At 42.0% G+C, this 19,843-nt stretch overlaps 2 protein-coding genes across 4 annotated transcripts in view; both read left to right on the top strand.

The window, feature by feature from the left end:
• Nucleotides 1-837: 837 nt before the first annotated feature.
• Nucleotides 838-4,597, top strand: sostdc1a (sclerostin domain containing 1a). Its single transcript, XM_030103284.1, has 2 exons — nt 838-1,082; nt 3,636-4,597. The coding sequence occupies exons 1-2, from the start codon at nt 878-880 to the stop codon at nt 4,079-4,081; spliced, it is 651 nt and encodes a 216-aa protein (XP_029959144.1). The 5' UTR covers nt 838-877; the 3' UTR covers nt 4,082-4,597.
• A 1,910-nt stretch (nt 4,598-6,507) lies between these two features.
• Nucleotides 6,508-19,843, top strand: part of crppa (CDP-L-ribitol pyrophosphorylase A) — a 54,360-nt gene continuing 41,024 nt past the window's right edge. For all 3 annotated transcript variants that reach the window (XM_030103283.1, XM_030103282.1, XM_030103281.1), the window contains exons 1-5: nt 6,508-6,856; nt 7,863-8,148; nt 11,969-12,118; nt 15,949-16,053; nt 17,495-17,540. In XM_030103283.1, the coding sequence (XP_029959143.1) occupies nt 6,606-6,856; nt 7,863-8,148; nt 11,969-12,118; nt 15,949-16,053; nt 17,495-17,540 (838 nt within the window). In that variant the 5' untranslated portion in view covers nt 6,508-6,605. The remainder of the gene's footprint in view (nt 6,857-7,862; nt 8,149-11,968; nt 12,119-15,948; nt 16,054-17,494; nt 17,541-19,843) is intronic.

Below are 19,843 nucleotides of genomic sequence, written 5' to 3'. Positions count from 1 at the left end.
TCGCCACAGAAGTCATTCTACCTGCCCCCGTTTTGAGCTGCGGACACACACAGACTCCAGTTAGTCTGAGCACTGGGCTCATTACAGGTGGAGCTGACAGGGACTGAGGGGTCTGCAAAGACAGACGGCAAGTTACACTGAGGCAGCGTCAGCTTTCACTCTGCAACCACAAGAGGCAAGTCGCAACATGGGAGACACTGAAAGCGACAAACTGAGGCCCAGGTAAAGCAGGGGTGTGTGCTTTAAATGGAGACATGTGGCATCATCACTGTGTGTAATCATTTCTGTGATCCGTGTAATGCAGGAGTGCATGATGGATGTTTCTTCTATCATTTTCCAAAAGTATTCTCTTTCAGTGTTTGTTTTTCTTTTTTCTATACAGGAATACAATCCTTATTCAGGAATAATTTATATTTTATTCGGAACCTTTGATTTGTTATTCTACATACATTCCACATCTCATATTCACTCAGGCCAATTGGAGCCACCAATTACCCTCAAATTCAGGTTTTGTGGAATGAATCCAGATTATCTGAGGAAAGCAGACAGGGAGAACATGCAAACTCCTCAGCCCCACAGAGCCTGGACTGGATGAGTGTGTGCAGTGTGGAACTTTTTAGGGGGGAAGGTGCATGGGGAATGAAGACTGGGCTCATCCTCCCTCCACAGCATCCTCGTCATCCATCCTCCAAAATAAAAGCCCTGGGCGTGGTCATGTCGGGGCCACCAATTACAGTTTCCAAACCGAGGCGCACCTGAGTGGCTGCCAGAGCACAGGCGGCCTGCTTGTATAAAACCACCGCTCTCATGCGAAGATCCCTCAGCATCATCAGTCCTCCTTGCGACGCGTCTCCCGCACCCGCACCCGGAACCGACCATGCACCTCATTACGCACGAGTCGTGCCATTCCCTCTTTCTGCTCTGCATCCTCTTGAGGAGTTGCCAGACTTTCAAGAACGACGCCACGGAGCTCCTGTTCTCTCACACCAGCGTCCCGGTGCCGGAGGTTCAGAGCAACGTGTCCCTGAACCGCGCGCGGACCGGCGGCAGGGGGGCGAGCGGCGCGGCGCACGAGCGGAGCGGTGAGTGGAGAGGACGCGGAGGATGCTCTGCACGAGCAGTCTCGTGCGGATCAGGTTTATTTGTAGGAAAAAGTCAAACTTTAGTGTTTTTTTTCCACTCTGAAGTGCCCTTTCATCTATATTACATAAAGCAATATTGATATCTGGTTTGTTTATAACTTTTTAACTATGGAGGTTCTCCTTGTTTACTTGATTCACTTTCATATTAACATATTATTTTCATATTGGGAGGGCAAATCTGTTGATAAAGATCAGAGTCAACTCTTTAATGTCTTTTACATCTGAAAAAATGATAAATTTTCTGCTGTTTTTACCCAAGTGGATGATTGTGATAAGATCGTAAAGCTGGGGTCTCTGAGGATGAGCCTCCACTCATACAGCTTGAACCCTTTGTGCAGCACAGCACACACTGGTCTCACCCAAACAGTAAATTTTATTCACAACACAAGATATTGGCAGCTGTTTGAATACATAGACAATAAAAGTCGAACTCTTCTGCAGCTGTAGTGAGAAGTCTTTATAGTCTTCAACTGAGATATGCTCAGTTTACACTAATAGTTCTGCACTGGAGTGTAGGTCTTATCACTATAACTTATCATTTATCATAAATTATCATTACATGGACAAAATATCCATTCTTTAAATGTGTATTTATTGAAACAGTTACAAAGCTTCTCTCTCCTTACCTTTCATCATGAATTTCTGTAAAAAGCGAAAACACAGCTATCATACTATGAAAAGGCATCCTTTTTGTCCCTCATAATTTTCTTAAAGCTGCCTTGTTCTTTCCAGGGGAAGCCCACCTCACTGCCTGTTAATTATAAAGCATTATAACACAATCCCTTGGAGTGTGTGAATCTCTCAGCCTCAAACACAACCCTGGGAAGCTTCAGGGTAACATTAGGGGTGTCAAAAAGGAGGAAATCTGCAGAATGTCGGAGCCTAAACTCTGCCTGAGCTCATCACCACAGGGAGCTCTCAGTGTAACACACACCTGGCTGGCTGTGGTCCAGGCCGGGATGAGAGGCTCCGACAGGCAGCTGAACGGAGGTGTTTTCGTGCACCATCGTGACTCTGAGCACCTCCAGGAGCAAAAGGAGGGGGAAGGAGGGAGAGGGACCGTGAGAGGAGGAGATAGAGGTTTTTGTTCCTCCATCAAAAAAAACACTGTCACCAGGAGGGGGGAAGGCTTTGTGACTGAGGTTTATCGACCCGTGTGAATGGAGCCCAGCTTGGGTTACAGCGATGCAGGAAAGAGGAGCATCTGTAGCCTGCAGCCGAATACAAAAATAATCTGTCTGCTAATACCCTGCTGTACGAACACAAGAAGAGAGAGTTTTTCTTTTCACAATGTTGGAACCGCACAGTTTTTTGAAGCGGAAAGATAAACAAGGTTTTGTGTTCCTGCGACTTACCTGAGGCTGCAGGGCAACTCATGACCACTTTAGTCGCAGCTCGTCTCAATTACCAGGAATTGCTTAAAGATTGGATGCTTAAATTAACATTCCAGATCATTTTAATCTGCAATTTTAAATAAACATTTCTCCTGAGAACACTTGTAAATGTGCCATAACCCCTCAGATTCGAATCCTCAAAAGACTGAGCATGAATACTTCTTGTAACCATAACTCCTTGACCATTAACGATAGCTATACAATTCAGAATTACCAGAAAGCAGTGAAATTGTGCTTTGCTGTAATATATTTCTCATTGTGGTGGTTCCTGTCTTCTCCCGTACAACCGTCCAGTCACAAGTAAAATGAACAGTATGTCACTTATTTGTAAGCTTCTTAATTAAAAAAAAAAACAGATAAATATTAAAGAGATGTGAGACATTGAAGTTATTCTGGAAAAAAGGGGAGACGTACTTGATAATTGCACATTTTTGCGGACACTCTGCAGCCACACATTTTTTAAGCACTTTACCCTGCCAGTCATCATAGTTAAGATAATCCACAACTATTCCAAACTAATGGTAATGGCAGCCACAGAATCCAAGCTCCGATTTGCAAAACATATGCACAACATGTCCAATGAAGTTCTATTTTGGGTTAATTTGCCTTACATTTTATATTTATGATTTTAAATGTATGCCACAGTATACCTCAGAAGTGTAAAGGATGAGAGGAATATTTTACAAACATGCCGTTAGAAACCATTTAATGATGAAAAATGTTACAACACCTTTGAGTTTTCAGACATATCATACAGTGTTATTTATTTTATTGATTATCTAGATTCATTTGAATTTATTTTACAGGGTATATTTCTATTCAAGTTTCTCAGTACTTCACTGTCTTTCCTGTATGGAGTTAACTCATCAGTTATCAGTTTTCTTTGTTATACATAAAAGATAACTCACTCAGAAACTTTTATTATTTTTCTGACAAAAAAACTGTTCCTGTTTATAAGTACAGAACACTGTGTTATCCAAATTATGACTTGTTGCAGCAATAGCATGAGTTAATCTGTTGTTGGCCAAATAATTTTGTATTGTGCATGCTGATTTTCACTGCTACAGTTTCTCACAAATGGACGTATCTTTTCTCCCAGATCGAAGTCAGATTGGCTGCAGAGAGCTGAGGTCCACTAAGTACATCTCCGATGGCCACTGCACCAGCATCAACCCCATCAAGGAGCTGGTGTGCGCGGGCGAGTGCCTCCCGGCTCAGATGCTGGAGAACTGGATCGGTGGAGTCCACGGCAGGAAGTTCTGGGGCCGCCGGAGCAGCAACCAGGACTGGAGGTGTGTCAACGACAAGACCCGCACCCAGCGCATCCAGCTGCAGTGCCAGGACGGCAGCACGAGAACCTACAAGATCACCGTGGTCACCTCCTGCAAGTGCAAGAGATACACCAGGCAGCACAACGAGTCGGGCATCAAGTTCGAGGAGCCAGTGGTGTCCCCCCCACAGCTCCTGCACAAGCATAAATCCAAGAGCAAGAGGAGGCTGGGGAAGAACCGGCTGAGCGAGAACTGGCACGAGACGGAGCCCTGAAAGGAAGTGGAGAAGCAGACTGACCCCGAAGCTTCAGGGGGTTTTTTTCTTCTGGCTGCATGTTGTGGATTATCTCTGTGCAACTGGGAGCTGGTTCCTCATATTTAAGGAGAACTCCAAAGGGCATGCTGGGAACTTTTCTTGAGCGGTTACTGTGAACGGGACATAGATGTGACAGACGTCATGAGTTTTCTGGAGCCACACACCAGAAGAAATGAACCCATCGACATGCCCTATTACACTCCACGGTATATGCAGAAGGAGATCTGTAGCTAATGAGGCAACGCAGACCAGTCACCTAAACCAAAAAATCTTCAAGAAAACCCTGTAAATACTTGTACATATATCAAATTCTCACTTGCTTTTGTGAAGTATGGCCATGTGTATAAAATTTTACTATGTAAGATTTATATTGTAATATATTTTCTGTGGCCACTGATCTCCTGAGGGGGTGTCAGCATGTAAAGCCTTGTCATCAATCGATCTTGTATAAACATTGTATGAAATAAATATCACTTTTTATCATGTGTGTTGACTTTACAATGTTGCATCTACAGGAGGGATTGTAATCATGCCAGTGCTCAATTTTAAAGTGTTTTGTGAAAATATAACCAGAGATTTATATTCTGCAAGAAGAAAAGTGCCTTTGGTGCAGTGAACATTCTGCTTACCGAAATCCATTTAATATTCATAAATATTGCGCAATGTATAACAATGAGCATCGATTTTATGTTAACATTTTCAATTCAGTTCAGCTTTGTTTATATAGCGCCAAGTACAGCAAACCATTTCTAGGCACTTTTACAGAGAAAACTAAACATTTCTAGCGAGGTATTATTTCATGCAACTATTTGTAGCATGAACCAGAGATTTTGCATCCATGCCTCCTAGCAGCTGCTACACTTTCATCAAGTTGTTGGATTGTATGCCAGCATTACAGGAAGTCATGCAGTTTACCACATCAACAAAAAAAGAGAAGAGAAACAAACTATGCAACATTAAATCACTTGAAAGAAATTACTTTAGTGATTATCATTTCTCACAATTTGGAAAGAATTTTTAATCCACAAAATATGACTTTGACAATGTTATACTATGAGTTTCAAATACGACCTTAAACATTTCAATGCCGTACATTTACACCATAAGAGTTGCTTTATTTTCCTCTTTTCCCTATTTCCACTTGAGACATTTAAATCAACATCTTTATTTTCAATCTAAGAATGCAAATATTGATTGGTGCCTGTCAAACTCCCTGTCATTTCACCATTTTTGAGCTTAAAATGACTTGAAATCCTCATTTGAGTTCCATAAATGACACTTCACACCACCAAACCCTTCTTTCCTACAATATTAACTGCTACTGTCAAAATATAAGCCTAGTTGTGAGTTATTTGAAGCACTGAAAGCTGATTCACTTCCACTTTCTAAAGGCAGGAAGAATTGTGAACGTTAAAAGATATTCGCCACTTAGATTTGACAGTTGTTTTATGGGCTCTTTAGTTGTTAAATGTTTGAAAAATGTTAGGAATCAGTGTTTTTTCAAAGCATAAACTGTAGCCTAAATTCTGTGTTCAGTCCCAAATGTTTCAAACAGTTCAAAACCACACAATATTGATTTCAGGAGGGCAAGAAGAACCAGCACAAAAAAATAACATCGGTTTGACACATAGCCTTAAAAGTACTTGGACAAATAAAGCAATAAAATAAAAAAACACAAAATAAAACCACTTGATGAGCACCATTTGCTTGGTGGTTTGGCGGACTGAATTACAAGATGATTTTGGCCCAAGTGCCTTATGTTCGATACCCCTGATACAAAGTCACTCCGATCACAGCATGCACAGCTTGACTTAAAGATGGATACTGAATACATTAATGCCAGTACATTTATAGTAAACAGTACATTTCGTGGGATAAACAGTTTACAAAAGATTGACTGTAAAAAAAAAAGACTAGAATACATTTATTCAAATTTGTAAAAATCAACATGCGCATTTATAGCAGATAAAAAAAAAATAATTTATTGGCATGAATAAAATAAATCAGAAAATGTAGTTTTGTTGATGATTTATTTAGTGCTGTCAGTTTTAATCAAGATTAATCCATTGAGGTCTGCCAATTGGGTCAAAGAAAAGAACTAGAGGATAATAGTCTTTTTCCTGACATTGGGACTGATTTATGAGGATTAGATTCTTCATTGCGATTAATCCCAACTTTAAAATAGTTAATTTTTGACAGCTCTCCATGAATTCATCACGAATAATTGCAATCAACGCGATTTAAACTGACAGCGCTAGATTTATTGCTCACGCAATGAAGTTGCATTGATTTTTTTTTAAAGCAGGATCACTTTGAGTGCTTTAATTTTGAAAGGATTCACCGGATGTACTCTACTGTGGCTGTACCTTCACAGTTTGCTCCAGACCTGGCTCCGTGCACGTTGTCGCGGTGCTCCCCGCCCATTTATCGGGAATGGATCTCTAGCCTCGGCGGAGCCCCGCTCTGACTCCCCGTTGAACTGATGGAGCTCAGTCCCATCAACATGCCCTGTGACGAGCGCGAACCGGACAGGCCCGCTCAGCCTGGGACTTTCCCAAGCCGCGAGGCCGACGTGAGCGCCCAGCTTCCCGGGGAGCGCTGCGTGGACTTCCCGGTGTCTGTGGTTCTTCCTGCCGGCGGCACCGGAGAGAGAACCGGGCTGCAGACACCGAAACAATTCTGTTCGTTTCTGGGCAGGCCGCTCATAAGCTACACTATCCAGGCTTTTGAGAGGTAGGAAGAGTTTTAAAAAAGTGAAATTAGATGGAGTTTGTGTTTTGCAAACTGGAGAAGCAGCATCAGTCCCTCCAGGGCCGCATTCACTCTCTTCAGGGGCCCTGGGCAGAAAGCTGTGGTGTGACCCCCCCAGCGCACATCCAGGGAGCTCAGCGCCAAACTTCTCCGTTAATATGAAGTACAGTAAAAGCTTCAATATAATGCCAACCTAATTCCTGAAAATTGAGTCTTTATGAAGAACCTACATTGTTTTTGACCTCTGATTACATGAAAAACACTGTCAAGAAAACATTAAAATTTGAATTCAGTTAAATTTTTTGTCACAGGTTACTTTCTATTTTGTATTTGGACCTGTGTGTGCTGATTTACTTGGCCAAATTAATTATTTTCAGACCCCCCCCCACCAAAAACAAAAAAATAACAGGGTGTGGCTGACATATGCAAAATCCGCCATATCAAGGTTTTTCATCTAATATTTTCCGTCATAAGGAGAAAGTTGGAGAAAACAAGTTCTATGAATGAGGAGCTCCATCGTCCAATAAGACAAAAGCTTCAACTAAAGTCCTGTTCACACTAAAATGTTTTCAATTGAAAACAGAAATCTTTTGTTGCATGTTAGTTGTCTACACACGAAAACGGTGCCTGGAGTCGCTGAACATGCAGCATGCACTGAAAATGTAATCTGTTTCTGTTTTAAACTTCTGTTTTGCCTCCACAAACTTTAAAAACACTTAAGTTATTTTTTTTGGAATATTGCCTCATATCTTCATAGAAATAATTCTATTAAAATAAACCAGCTGTATCGAAAAGGTCAGGAGCACATAGCTGAATTTGTCTGTTGCTGTTTAGAATTGTGAGGAAGAATTGTGAATTCTTGTGCTGTCCTTTTCTCAAATGAAAAATTTGAGAAAACTAAAACATTTTTCAAAGGGTCTTACTTGGAGATCACCTTGAGTAAAATTCCAGAATCCTTCCCTCAGTGAGCTCCTCCGTGTTCTTACAGGGTGTCGTGGATTCAGACCATCGTGGTTGCTGTTGCCAAAGAAAACATGGACCTGATGATGGACATCGTGCAGCGCTTCCAGCACAGGAAGGTTCGAGTGGTGCCAGGCGGCTCGACGCGTCACAGGTCGATATGCAACGGCGTGCTGGCTCTGGGTGAAGAGGAGGAGGTGGAGGAGAGGTCGTCAGCTGGCAGGCCGAAGGTGGTCATCATACATGATGCAGTGAGGCCTTTTGTGGAGGAGGACTTTCTGCACAAGATAGCAATTGCTGCCAAAGAACAAGGGGTCAGTACAATAAAAAGCTAATTTAATTTAAAAAGCTGCATATTTGGAGGGAGAGCGAATTTTTTCAAACTCAGTCCATCTAACAAGTTCCATCTGCAGCTTTTCCTCCACAGTTTTTATGTTTAGATCGGATAATTTACATGAGGAGGAATTTAAAACAACCGAGTCATACTATTTATCAATATTTTTATTTTGCTAATCATTCAAACGTTTTTGTGAACAAAAACAGTGAACATGCTCTGGCTGCAGTTTCGCCTATTCATCATTCTCACCATCCATCAGTTAACATCTCAAGTTAGAGTTTAGTCCATAAAACTTTTAAATGGTTGTCTCTGAAGCCATTTTCCATTAAATAATCTCAAGTGAAGCCAAATTTTCTTTTGTCCATCTTTAGAAGTGTACTGGAGAAACACGGCTACCTGTTTCTCTTCTGTCCATCTGGCGCATTGCCTGATTTTAAAATGTTTTAGATCGGTTTCACTCTTACTCCCTCTGGATTACAGTGCATCGTCCTAAATCTGAATCTTTTACTGGAGCAGTCATTTACTCGGTAATATAATCCTCCATTTTTCACATCTTTTTGCTTTTAACCCATCGATGGTCTTTGCCTTTGGCGCAGATCTAATCATTGCAGCTTTTGTCATAGATGAAAATAAACTGTTGCAGAGCCGCTGTCTCTCTTTGCTCTGACTGACTGATAGAAATAATTTTGTGGAGGAGAAGCTCTGAAATTGTCCCAAACTAAACCAAATCTCATGACAGCAGTGTGAGAGACTTCTGTCTGTAAGGAACTTATTATCGTGTATCTGCAGTATTTGTGATGGAAACTTTTGAATGAGGAAGCTGGAATCACACTGTGCTCCCCTAGCCCACCCAAATCTCCCCCCGAGAGGCAGCTGGGAAGTTTAACATTGGACTGACTACTGATTACTAACTGAGATCCACAAGAAATTTGTGGCGCTTTTTGGAAACTTTCATTTTGGAATACGTGGGAAGTCCTTATATACATATAAACAGCTACTGTTGTTATTGTATCATTTTAATTAATCTCCATCACACTTACAGCACATTTATTTATAAAATTGTGTGTTTTGATGAAGCTGTTCATAGCTTTTAGCCTCTTGGGCCCCACTTTCATGACGTTTCAAGTCAAAATGCATCGTTTTTGTGTTTTTGTTTCAGAAAAATTTAGCGTTTACGCAGCACAATTTTTCAAACTGCATTTAAATGGGAACAGTATATATGTTTTCATGAATTAATTGATTCCAAGAACTACAAACATCCAAGTATCCTCCTCTTACTAATGTTTTTTACCTGAACATTATTACTAAATTCATCATGAGAGTTTGCAGACAGCTCATCTAATGTCACAGACACACTTCACTGATGCAGCTGGACAGATCTCATTTAGGATGTTCATTAAAAGTAGTCCACAAATTACTTATTTAATGTGTAAAGTCAATACTTTTCTTAGAAGTTACTAGTTTCTTAAATCTAGATATTTTTTTGTGTCTTTTTAACATTACCTGAAACCATAAACCAAAGTGATTTCACTTGCCATGCTGTGATTGTGACACTGAGCAGTACAAACAAATGGAAATCTGGCCATCACTCACTAAAAGTGTTCACTTTGCAGACCTTCTATTGTTTAGTGTTCAGACCTCAAGCAAATGTCACTACATGGAAAAGCGTGGTCGCTTCAGAGAGCAGGAACTGTCTATTTCCAGGAGACAAGCCTGTCGGGGAACAACCCTAATCCCCCAACAAATTGAGGAACCAACCTAGAAAACCACATTTGGAACGCCCAGCATAGTTAAATCAAATCTCTGCTGTGGCTTGTGTTTCGGTCGTTTGTGTGCTTTTGAAAACTAGAGAAGGTCAGTTGGAGCTCAGGATAAACAAATCCGAGGAGTATTATAGCAGCTGGACTCCAGTGGCTCACCTGGTGGGAACTTTTCAGCGTCCTGTGGTTGATTTCTCACAGTGCGGCACAAACGTAAACAAACTAAACTCTGACATACAGCAAAGTTTTTTCATACCAAAGAAAACTAACAAGTTCTGTGACAGCACCTTTAAATCTCTGCGAACAACATCGATCTTTTTCCGAACTCTTATGAGACTGACGGCTCCATCGCTCCTGAACGTGGTGTTTATGTCGGCAGTGAGAGACGGGAAACATTTGAGCTCAACCCGAGGTTGCTTCAATGAAGGAACCCTCCGATCGGTTTCATATTGATTTATGGTTCAGGTTGATGTGCTGAGAGAACCCTTTGCTGCGGGTCACACAGGTTGTTGAATCAGCCCAACGACACATTCCCGACATTTCTGTTGTGTTTCTGGGACGGTGTGTGCACGCTCTGCGATGGGAGTCCACAGCAGGCGGCCTGGTCTGCATTATCTTGCCAGGGTCCGCGCTCATGACCGAAAACCTGTCTTCAATGAAAAGCAACCGATTTATTTAGATTCGAACTCGCAGTACACGTGTTTGCTTTTCTTTCATTTCGCTTCGCCCACACACGATCGCGGGCCGCCGGCTCCTGGAAGCTCTCCCCAGTCGTGCGGCAGTAAGATGAAAATATTATCTCAAAATTGTTGATTGTTTTACATTTCCAGCAGAGGAAGTACTGGCAGTGCTCGCTCCAGCTGTGCCGGTCAAGATGGATTTATTGTTACAGCGAATGCTCAGCTGCCCACTCATCGTATGATGGATTTGCTGAAATTTACTAGTTTGGCTGAACAGTTATCAAGACTTAAAAAAAAAAACTCGAGGTTAACTGATTTATCACCATGAACATCGTTCCAAACCAAAAATACAACAATCTTTCTCTAAAAATTGGACCATTTTATCCTATGTGAGGATTCAAAGTGCAAGTTGTCGAACGGGGCGATAGCAAAAACATCTCCAGCTAACTTTATGTAGAAATTTGATGTATTTACTGCGAACATTGGATTGTAAAAATATAGTTTTGTTGCAGAATTTTTGTTTTTTTTGTACTAGTGATGTATGTTGACTGTCCATAAAAGGAAAAACCCTCAGTGTGTCGGTGCTTCTGGACACTGCAGAGTGTTAGCTGATCTCATAAACCCTGATCTTACCCCAGAATTGCTTTGGACTGCTTGGACGCGGTTTTCTTGCATGAACTTCGACGCATCCTGTATTTGGCTTTATGCAGACGTGAGCCACAGGTGGAAGGCGACATGTGCGGCGTCTTGTGACAGCAGCTGCTTACTTTACTGTTTTTGGCTTATACCAAATCAAAAAGTTCAATAAAAGAGAATTGTGTGTGTGTGCGCAACAGCTCGCACAGGATTATGGGTTAAGGAGGCCAACACATACATCATGCTGCACTAAATAAACACCCAGAGTAACTGTTTTCGTCTGTTTGCTGCGCAGACCCTTTACATGACCTGAAGCTGTTGTGTGCACACAAACATTCTGAACCGAGTCCGATGTCGGTCCGTGTGGATTTGTGCAGATGAGGAAATTGACCTTGCATGGATTCATATGGGCTTTTGCAAATCCCTGGATCAGAAACCCATAAATTGGCTATAAGAAGGAGTTTTCCGCTGTCACAGTCGAACTTGGCTGAAAACACCAAGGACATGAAAACTGCAGGCCTCTTCCTGTAAATCAAACTGGGAGCAAACTGAAGCGGTTGTATATTTATGTGTCACATTTTGATCTGTTTAAAGTTGCTTTGAGACGAACTCCAATATTTATGCATCTTTTGTCTTATCTCTCTCTGATTTTTTTTTTCCCTAAACATGATTCATATTCCAAAATGAAATTTTGCTCTTTTTGTTTTTTTTTTGTGCGCAGGCAGCTGGAGCGATCCGACCCCTTGTCTCCACGGTGATCGCCACCACATCGGAGGGCTACCTGGACCACTCCCTGGAGCGAGCCAAGTTCAGAGCCAGCGAGATGCCGCAGGGATTCACCTACGAAGTCATCCGCCAGGCCTATGAGAGGGTAGGGCCTGCGCTTTGACTCACCTTTAGGGCCCGTTTACACAACGATTCTAGGAAAAACGCATGGTTTTTGCATATTCGTTTCAGAAACCTTTCTCGTTCACACAGGATTGTTTTTGTAATCGGGCCACACAGTGGTGAGCGCCTGGACGTTCGTACGGACGGACGATGGATCGCTCCTCTGGGTGACTCTCAACCAGAGTTTAAGAATTCCTCCTTGCGTCTTAAAATGGTCACATCAAGACCTGCAGGTGTGCGCTGCTCTCTCCCGGCGCCAAATACCTCTTATATGACTCTCTGGCAATTTATAAAATGATAGTAGAGATTTATGCTCTTAAAATTATAGGACTCAGATGACAAAGGACTTTATGAGTCTCCTCCATCATAGGAGGTTTTTCACAGGCTGTGACTGCTCTGCTGATGTGCCAGTACCTGCAGGGCTGTGGCACGGCTGCCATTACCTTCCCCCCCTGGCCTCCGCGGCGTCTGGGAAAGAAATGACATGTTAATATATTCTGCCACACTCAGGATGATTAGTCTGTGGAACAGGAGGGAACAAAAGCTCAGTTGGAAAAACAGCAGAGGAGTTCTGAAATTACATGGCACATTTAGGTGGATTCGGATTAATAGCCTCAGCAGTCGAGAGCAGTTTAATACGCGCACCTGAAAAATGGAAAGAATTTTCCTCTGACGTAAGCCGCAAATGTGCGCGTGTGTCTGGGAAAGCGGCGTCTTGATTTCTAAAACGTGGCGGAACACTTGCAGAGCTTCGGTTTATTTATTTGTCGTCGGAGTGCGCCGGTTTTCTCCCGTTATTCTCGCTCTTGGCTCGTATCTTCAGACCGCTTCGAGAGTCCTGTTAGCTTTGGCTCTCTGAGAAAATGGGCTCGTTTTTCAAGAGCGGTCAAGTTGCTTAAAGACAGACCGGGGAGGTCGCCGGAGAAGCAGGCGGCCGATTAAGAGTGTGTCCCCCTCTCCTCCTTTTCAGATGTTGAAAAGAAGGGAAAGTGTAAGGTGTCTGTCATGTTAGGACTGTAGGACATGCTCATGAAAAATCTCTGAGAGCTACACGTTTGTAGCCTGACATGCATTGAGGGTAGAAGAACTTAGGGCTGAAAAGACAAAAGGGAGGACACTTTATCCAGTCCCCGGCGAGGGCTTTTGTACCAGGAGAAAATGCTAAAGGTTAAATTACCTCAAGACCCTGAGCACATTTCTCCTGTAATTTCTTTCTTCAATACCCTGGCCTCCAGAATAAAAGACCCCTCTCCTTTATACCTCAATAAAATATTACCCAGGTATAATCTCAGGTAGCCTGAGTTCATCTTTGTAGTCCAGACAAGAGTTGGTTCATCGCCTCAATCCAAACGCTCCATGTGATCTGGAGGAGCAGCACTTTCCCAGCAGGAGCTGACACGCAGAGGTCAGGAGTGTTTCGGCTGTGGTGACTGGATCTCCTTTTTTGCTCTCCGCACTTTGATTTCAACACAAGAATCCGCCTCGCCGTTTCTTTCATCCTCGGCCGATGACAACTTGACGTAGGAGACTGAACTCGCATCGAACGGCATCGATTCATCACATCTGTTTATCTGTCCCACCCACATTTCCACAGCCTCATCAAAACACTGTTACGTAGTTTTGCTATTGATCTCAGTGCTATAACAATAACTTATTAGTCATAATAATCAGAATGTTGGAGGTGGAGATGTTGACAAATGTTGGAATAAAGGTCCAACAGTGTTTCAGGTACAAACGTATGGTTTTTGCCTTTTCTGTTCGAGAAAATGTTGAAAATGAAATGAAAATGATGTGATTTTCTACAGAAACAGCAGAAATTCCACAAAAGCCATGTCGTTAGCATGCCAGGCAACACATTTTGAGTTTGTTTTCTGTACTACAATGAATTCACAAATATTATATTGTGCTTTTTTGTTCTAAAATCACTGCAACATATACAGCAGGTTTAATGCTACTGGGTTTACCAATAATTCCAACTAACAATGTACTTTTAAACAGCACTTCTCCCGTTTCACAGTGTCAATTGAAGCATTTACTTGAAAACTTTGTTCAGCACTGCCATGACATTATTGTTTTATCTCAGGGGTTATTAAACACATTTTAGATCATTTTCATCTTGAGTGGGCCGGACTGGGCGAGATTGTAGCCTCTTTCAGGCCGCTTTTGGCCCATGTTTTATCTAGTATAAAAAATATGACTTCAGACTCTAGAACCACGATCATAACACTTTATTGCCCTAAGTTTTAAGGAATGTCTTTATTTATCTGTTTTTCTTTGAAAAAGGGTGGTGGTCTTATTAACATTTGAAACAGATGAATTGTAAAGGGAGCTTAACAGTTCCTCTCCTATCCAGTAACAATTTTAAAGAAAAGCTTGTCCCCTCAGGAGATAACAGATAGAAACCAAAGACCAATCCAAAAAACATATTTTTTTGCAGAATAATGTGGGAAAACGTCTGCAGTACCCTGTGACACCAAGACCGCACCTTCTATATCTTAAGTGAAGAAGATAAAAACGCTAAAGGGCCAACAGTGTATCGCCAAAGAAAACAGCGTCCGCTGAAAAATGTGGTGACGGCAGCTTCACGTTACGAGCCACACACTAAGTCAACACTGTCACTGGTCTCAGTATGAACAGGAAAAACATAAAGCGCTCACGATAAGGAGAAAGATTTTTGAAGTGTCTGCAAAAAGTCGAAGTTTTATTACACAGAGCCAGATGATCTGAGGAGAGAGCGGACAGACGGAACGGCTGAGAGCCACATTCCAGTTCTCACCACTGCTGTGAATCTGACTGGTGCCGGGTTTTCAGGTGGTCCGCATAAAGATCGGAGTGACTCCCATTTCCTCCTTTCGGTTAATAAAGACACATTAGAGGCACTAATGAGCATATTTCCACGATTCAGTGAAGGAACACGGCAATCTCAGAATCCTGATTGCAGATTGTAGAGACGTTTACTGAGTACATGCATTCTTGACATTCCTCAGAGGATGAAGCTTTTCCACCATGGACCCTCCTTCAAACACTTAATGCTTTGAATAATTACAATGGAATTACTGGAGTGTAAAATGTGTAGCTTGTATATTCCTTTTTTTTTTTAAGTAAGTGCTTTAAAGATGCACAGTCTTGCTAAAAGTTTTTCACTTAGGCCTGAGATCATAAACTATTCAGACATACAGCTCTTCCCTGAATGGAATCTATTATTTTAGAAATGTGACGTATTAAAAACAGGAGAAAATGTTGTATTTCTGTGCTGAATTTTAGTAGGAAATGCATTAAAACAGGGTTCATATTAGTTTCTTTTCCCTTAGGTGAAAAATGCCTTCCAGCAAACAAATAATTACAAACCTGAATGAGTTCTTATTTTACCTCTGGGGCAAACTACAACATGAATGTTTAGTAGTAGTTGGAGATGAATACACAGAGACGTTGTTGTTGTCAGGAGCATATTCTCAAAAGTTTAATATCTATTGCAGGATCCCGACACTTGCAATTTAGACTTTGTTTCACCATGATAAAACACGACGTAAATTCACGTCATGGCTGCAGCATGAACGCTAAATGTCTTTCCATTGACTGTCTTTAAGACTTTTCAAAGCATTTCAGGACTATGAGCTGTTTTTTTTACTAGATGTGATGAATTTGATGCGCGACGATCATAAAGCTCTGAAAATGTCAGAGCGGAGAGCACATGCAGTAAAACCTTTCCTCTGAGACTGAAGCTTCCAGGAGATCTGTCGCTGCGTTGGATGGGCCCCAGCAGACCACTAATGGTGACGGACACCTGCTTTGTCTGTCGTGTCTCCTCTCCAGTGCACCGAGTCAGACTTCGAGTTTGGCACCGAGTGCCTCCATCTGGCTTTGCAGTACTGTGGCACCAACGCCAAACTCATCGAGGGGCCGCCAACGCTGTGGAAGGTGAGCGCGCCAGGGGACTGATTGGGGTTCGGGATGACAGGTCTGATGACATTTTGGCTTCAGCAGCTGTATTTTCTCATCGCTGATTTGTCATCTGGGCACCTAGAAGATGCTTCAAATCGTCTGAGAACTGCCTGCAGCGGATGAAGCAGGAATACATTAAATATAACATCCATGATCACATTTTTTTTTTCTTTTTTTGTGGGGGGGTTGAATCGTAGATGTAATTATGTTGCACAAGTAATCAGTTCCAGATTTTCTGAAGATAATTTCTATTTCATCTTCTCAAGTTTGCACTGGATTCAATTGTATAATTTGTCGATCTCACAGCTTCATCCTTCGTCCAACAGAATCCATCTATCTCAGCCTGGCCTCTCTGCCTTTACTTCTCAAGAAGTCCCTCTATTCGTTTTTGTCCCTCATTCCTGTTTACACATCTCAGCATCGCCATCTTTCCGTCTCTCGGTCTGCCTCCTGTGTTTTAGATGGTGCTTCTGTCTCGACAACAAACACCCAGCCCGGTCCCTCTGCTTCCTAAACCTTCCTCTTGACTCCTGCCACCATCGTTCTGTCGCACATCAGCTCAATTCCCTCCAACATACTCCGGAACTCTGTCCTACACGTCCTTCCTGGTTTTTTGATTAGTTTGACGCCTTCTGCAAAAGCGGTGTGGTGGTTAAAGTCGTGTTTTCAGACGAGCTGGTTGGCTTTCTAACACTAACACACGACTTTAAAACCCATATCACCCGTCAGGCTGATCACCCACATTCGGATGTCATTATTGGGTTTTTGATCCGAGTGCAGTACGGTTGTGCCGATGTGAAAGAAAGACTGAAATTTGTGCTGTACTGAAGCACCTCTGTGACCTCTGAGCGGCTGCTGACAAAGTGAGCAGTGACTTGATGGTGTCAAAGCAGCCGCTGTAGACTGGTGATCAAATGCCAGGAGTTTGAGCTCAGAATCCTCCTGTAGTCACTCCATTATAACATTACTTTTTGGAAACATGATGCTCCAACCTGTAAGCAGATTTCGTTTAGAGAAAAAACAGACTAATGTGAGTGACTGGTGAATAAATTGCTGTGAATACAGATATTAGTTGTTCTATGAGGGTGAACTTTAGTGAATTTGGTGATTTAAGCCTTCTCATGTAAAGCCTCAAGATTCGTGTGTGTATTTTACATAAAGGTAACAAAATGGGACATTTGTTTTGTGGGTGAATTTAACAGACTTTTAAATGTCACTCTAGTCTGAACAAATGCTGGTTTGTGAATCTCACAAGACAGTTGAGTAATATATATATAATATAAACATAATATATATAATATAAACAAATCAGATCTCCTCAAGGTGACACCACTTGCTTGGATCTGCCAAAAAGTAAAGCAGTTTTATTTTACTGGAGTCTGGTAATCATGTGAATTTCGAATATTTCTTCCTCCAGGTGACCTACAAACGGGATTTGGCTGCTGCGGAGTCCATTGTCAAAGGTGAGTTACCTTATATTGTATTGTCTTCACCAAACTTCCTGTATGTTCAGTACATAAGAGAAGACGGATGACTTTTTAATGGTCTCACATTATAACGTATGTATGCAGACGTGTTTAAGCGAATGGCCGTTCCCTGTGAGTGACTCAGACCGGTTTAATGGTCAGAAATGTGCCACACAAGAGAGTTTTGTCTCTTTGTGTGGTCCGGAGTTTAGAAGTGAATGGATGAGTGTAGCCCATCACTGTTCTGAGAGGGAAAACTCTTTGTAGCTTTGTTCAGCCTGGTATGAATAGCACGGGTTTGAAGAGTCTGAACACTACGGAGAGCAAGTCAGGACAGGGGAGCCTATCACAATCAGAGAGGTGGAAATAAACACAGCCCGAGATTTCACCCCGCCGGCACCTGGACCAACAAGTGTCTGTTTGATGAAGACATCAGGTGCTCAGTGGTGATTTCCCCCACGTCAGAAGTGAATGAATTCATTGTTTGATTGTCAGAAAAAATGTGCCAGAAAGTTCTCAGATCTGTCACTTTGAGAAACGGTGTCTCTGTATCTCACTGTAGAACGATAGACACAAGTGTTTCTGTGTTTTTGAGAGCATCCGTCTAGAATCAGGAAGTTTGATATCATCTGACAGCACTGTGTGATGAACTGATTGTCTGGTAATATTATTATTATTTATTTATTTATTTTTTAGATAAACTTTAATTTTTGCAATTGATGTGTCAAATTCAGGGTATTTCACAATGTTGGAGGCTGAGCCTCCGCTCACAGAGAGCTTTGGAAACCAAAATATCCATATTCTGTACCTTTATTCTTATTAATCAAAGAACAATGGAATTGAAGAGCTGCAAATAAACATATTGACACTAAAGTGCAAGAATCGTGCAATAAGGCAATATGTTCACAGATGTTTTTCAGTGAATGCTGGAGTTGTTTGTGGTGTGCAAACTGTGAATCAATACATATCTGAATTTTGGGTGGTTATGATCACATGAGCCATAGAATCTAAATTTAACTTAAAAGAGTTGTTTTTAGAGACAGTTTTAGAGCATTTAAATTGTCGGTGTCCTTTAAGGCTCTTGACGTCACCTGACATTGAAACAGCTCATGAAATATAACAGGACTAAAACAGAGACGGAAAGAAGGCGAAATCTTTAATTCCACCTCAGGATCTCGGGGTGCTGGAGCCAATCCCAATGTGGGTGAAGCCAGGGTACATCCTGGAGAGGTCAAGGTAAGACCAAACACACCCAGGATTCATTAAAGTGCAATAAAATCTGAGGATGAGTTCTAATGAAGGACGGGAAAGACGAGCAGAGACGTTGGAGTCTGGATGTTCTCAGAAAGTGTGTTCCAGAGCAGCTGACAGCTCAGTTTCATGGAGGAACGATGGTCAGGATGAATTAACAGCAGGACCTGAGCGTTCGGGGATGGTGTGTCCGTTTCCAGGAGTTCAGTTCAGTGTGAAGAGTGAAACTCATGCATGCACAGGGAGAACATGAAGCTCCACCTGCCCAAGAGCAGACTTGAATCTTGACCCCCTTCACTGTGAGGTGAAAGTGTTAATCACCCCCCACCAAGCAAAAGAAGGTCATGTTGTGAGACTGTAGTGTTTTATCAGCAACACCGTCTCAGTGTAACAACACTTCCCTGTTAATGAGCCAGATATCAACCTTGGCTTCAAACCTGACTAGCTGTAAATGATTTCTGATTTCTGATTTATTGTGTGTAATTGTTTGTTGTTTACATTGGTAGATGAGGCCTTGTCTTGATAACTAATGTCTATGTGTTTGCAAAACCAAAACATTTACTGTAGAAAATGACTTCAAACTCAACATAAAGGCGATTTTAATCATACGTCCTGGTGTAAAATACAGTGAAATATCCAGGAAACTTCTCCTATATGCATGTTTCTAAAAACCCCGGTATTGACAGCTGATGATGCAGAGATGGAAGAATTATGGCCGGTTTCTCTTATTAAGGTGTGATGTGAAGGAGCCCGTGCTGTCGAGGACGACACCCAGACTGTGAATGCCCTCCATGTGCAACATGTACACTCCGGTGTTAAATAAAGTTCAACAAGCTTTTGGTTTATGGGAGAAAACTCATGCACGCACAGTCAGAACATGCCAAAGAATTCACCACAGAATTGAACCGATGACCTCAACTCTTGCTTCAGCATGAGTGTTAAACCCTTCCCCGCCATGAGGCTCTCGAAGAAAAACACTCTGAATGACTTTATGAGCGCTGTTTCAGCTCTATTTTCAATCTCTTACATAATTTAACTCTGCAGATTAA

The sequence above is a fragment of the Salarias fasciatus genome, chromosome 11, assembly GCF_902148845.1.
Source record: "Salarias fasciatus chromosome 11, fSalaFa1.1, whole genome shotgun sequence".
Lineage (NCBI taxonomy): Eukaryota > Metazoa > Chordata > Actinopteri > Blenniiformes > Blenniidae > Salarias > Salarias fasciatus.
The sequence above is the reverse complement of the archived record's forward strand: the minus strand, read 5'-3'. Positions and strand labels throughout refer to the sequence as shown.

Coding starts and splice junctions, on each gene's coding strand:
- sostdc1a (XM_030103284.1), top strand. CDS start 878: ATGCACCTCATTACGCACGAGTCGTGCCATTCCCTCTTTCTGCTCTGC. Junction 1,083..3,635: donor CGCGGCGCACGAGCGGAGCG/GTGAGTGGAGAG, acceptor CTTTTCTCCCAG/ATCGAAGTCAGATTGGCTGC.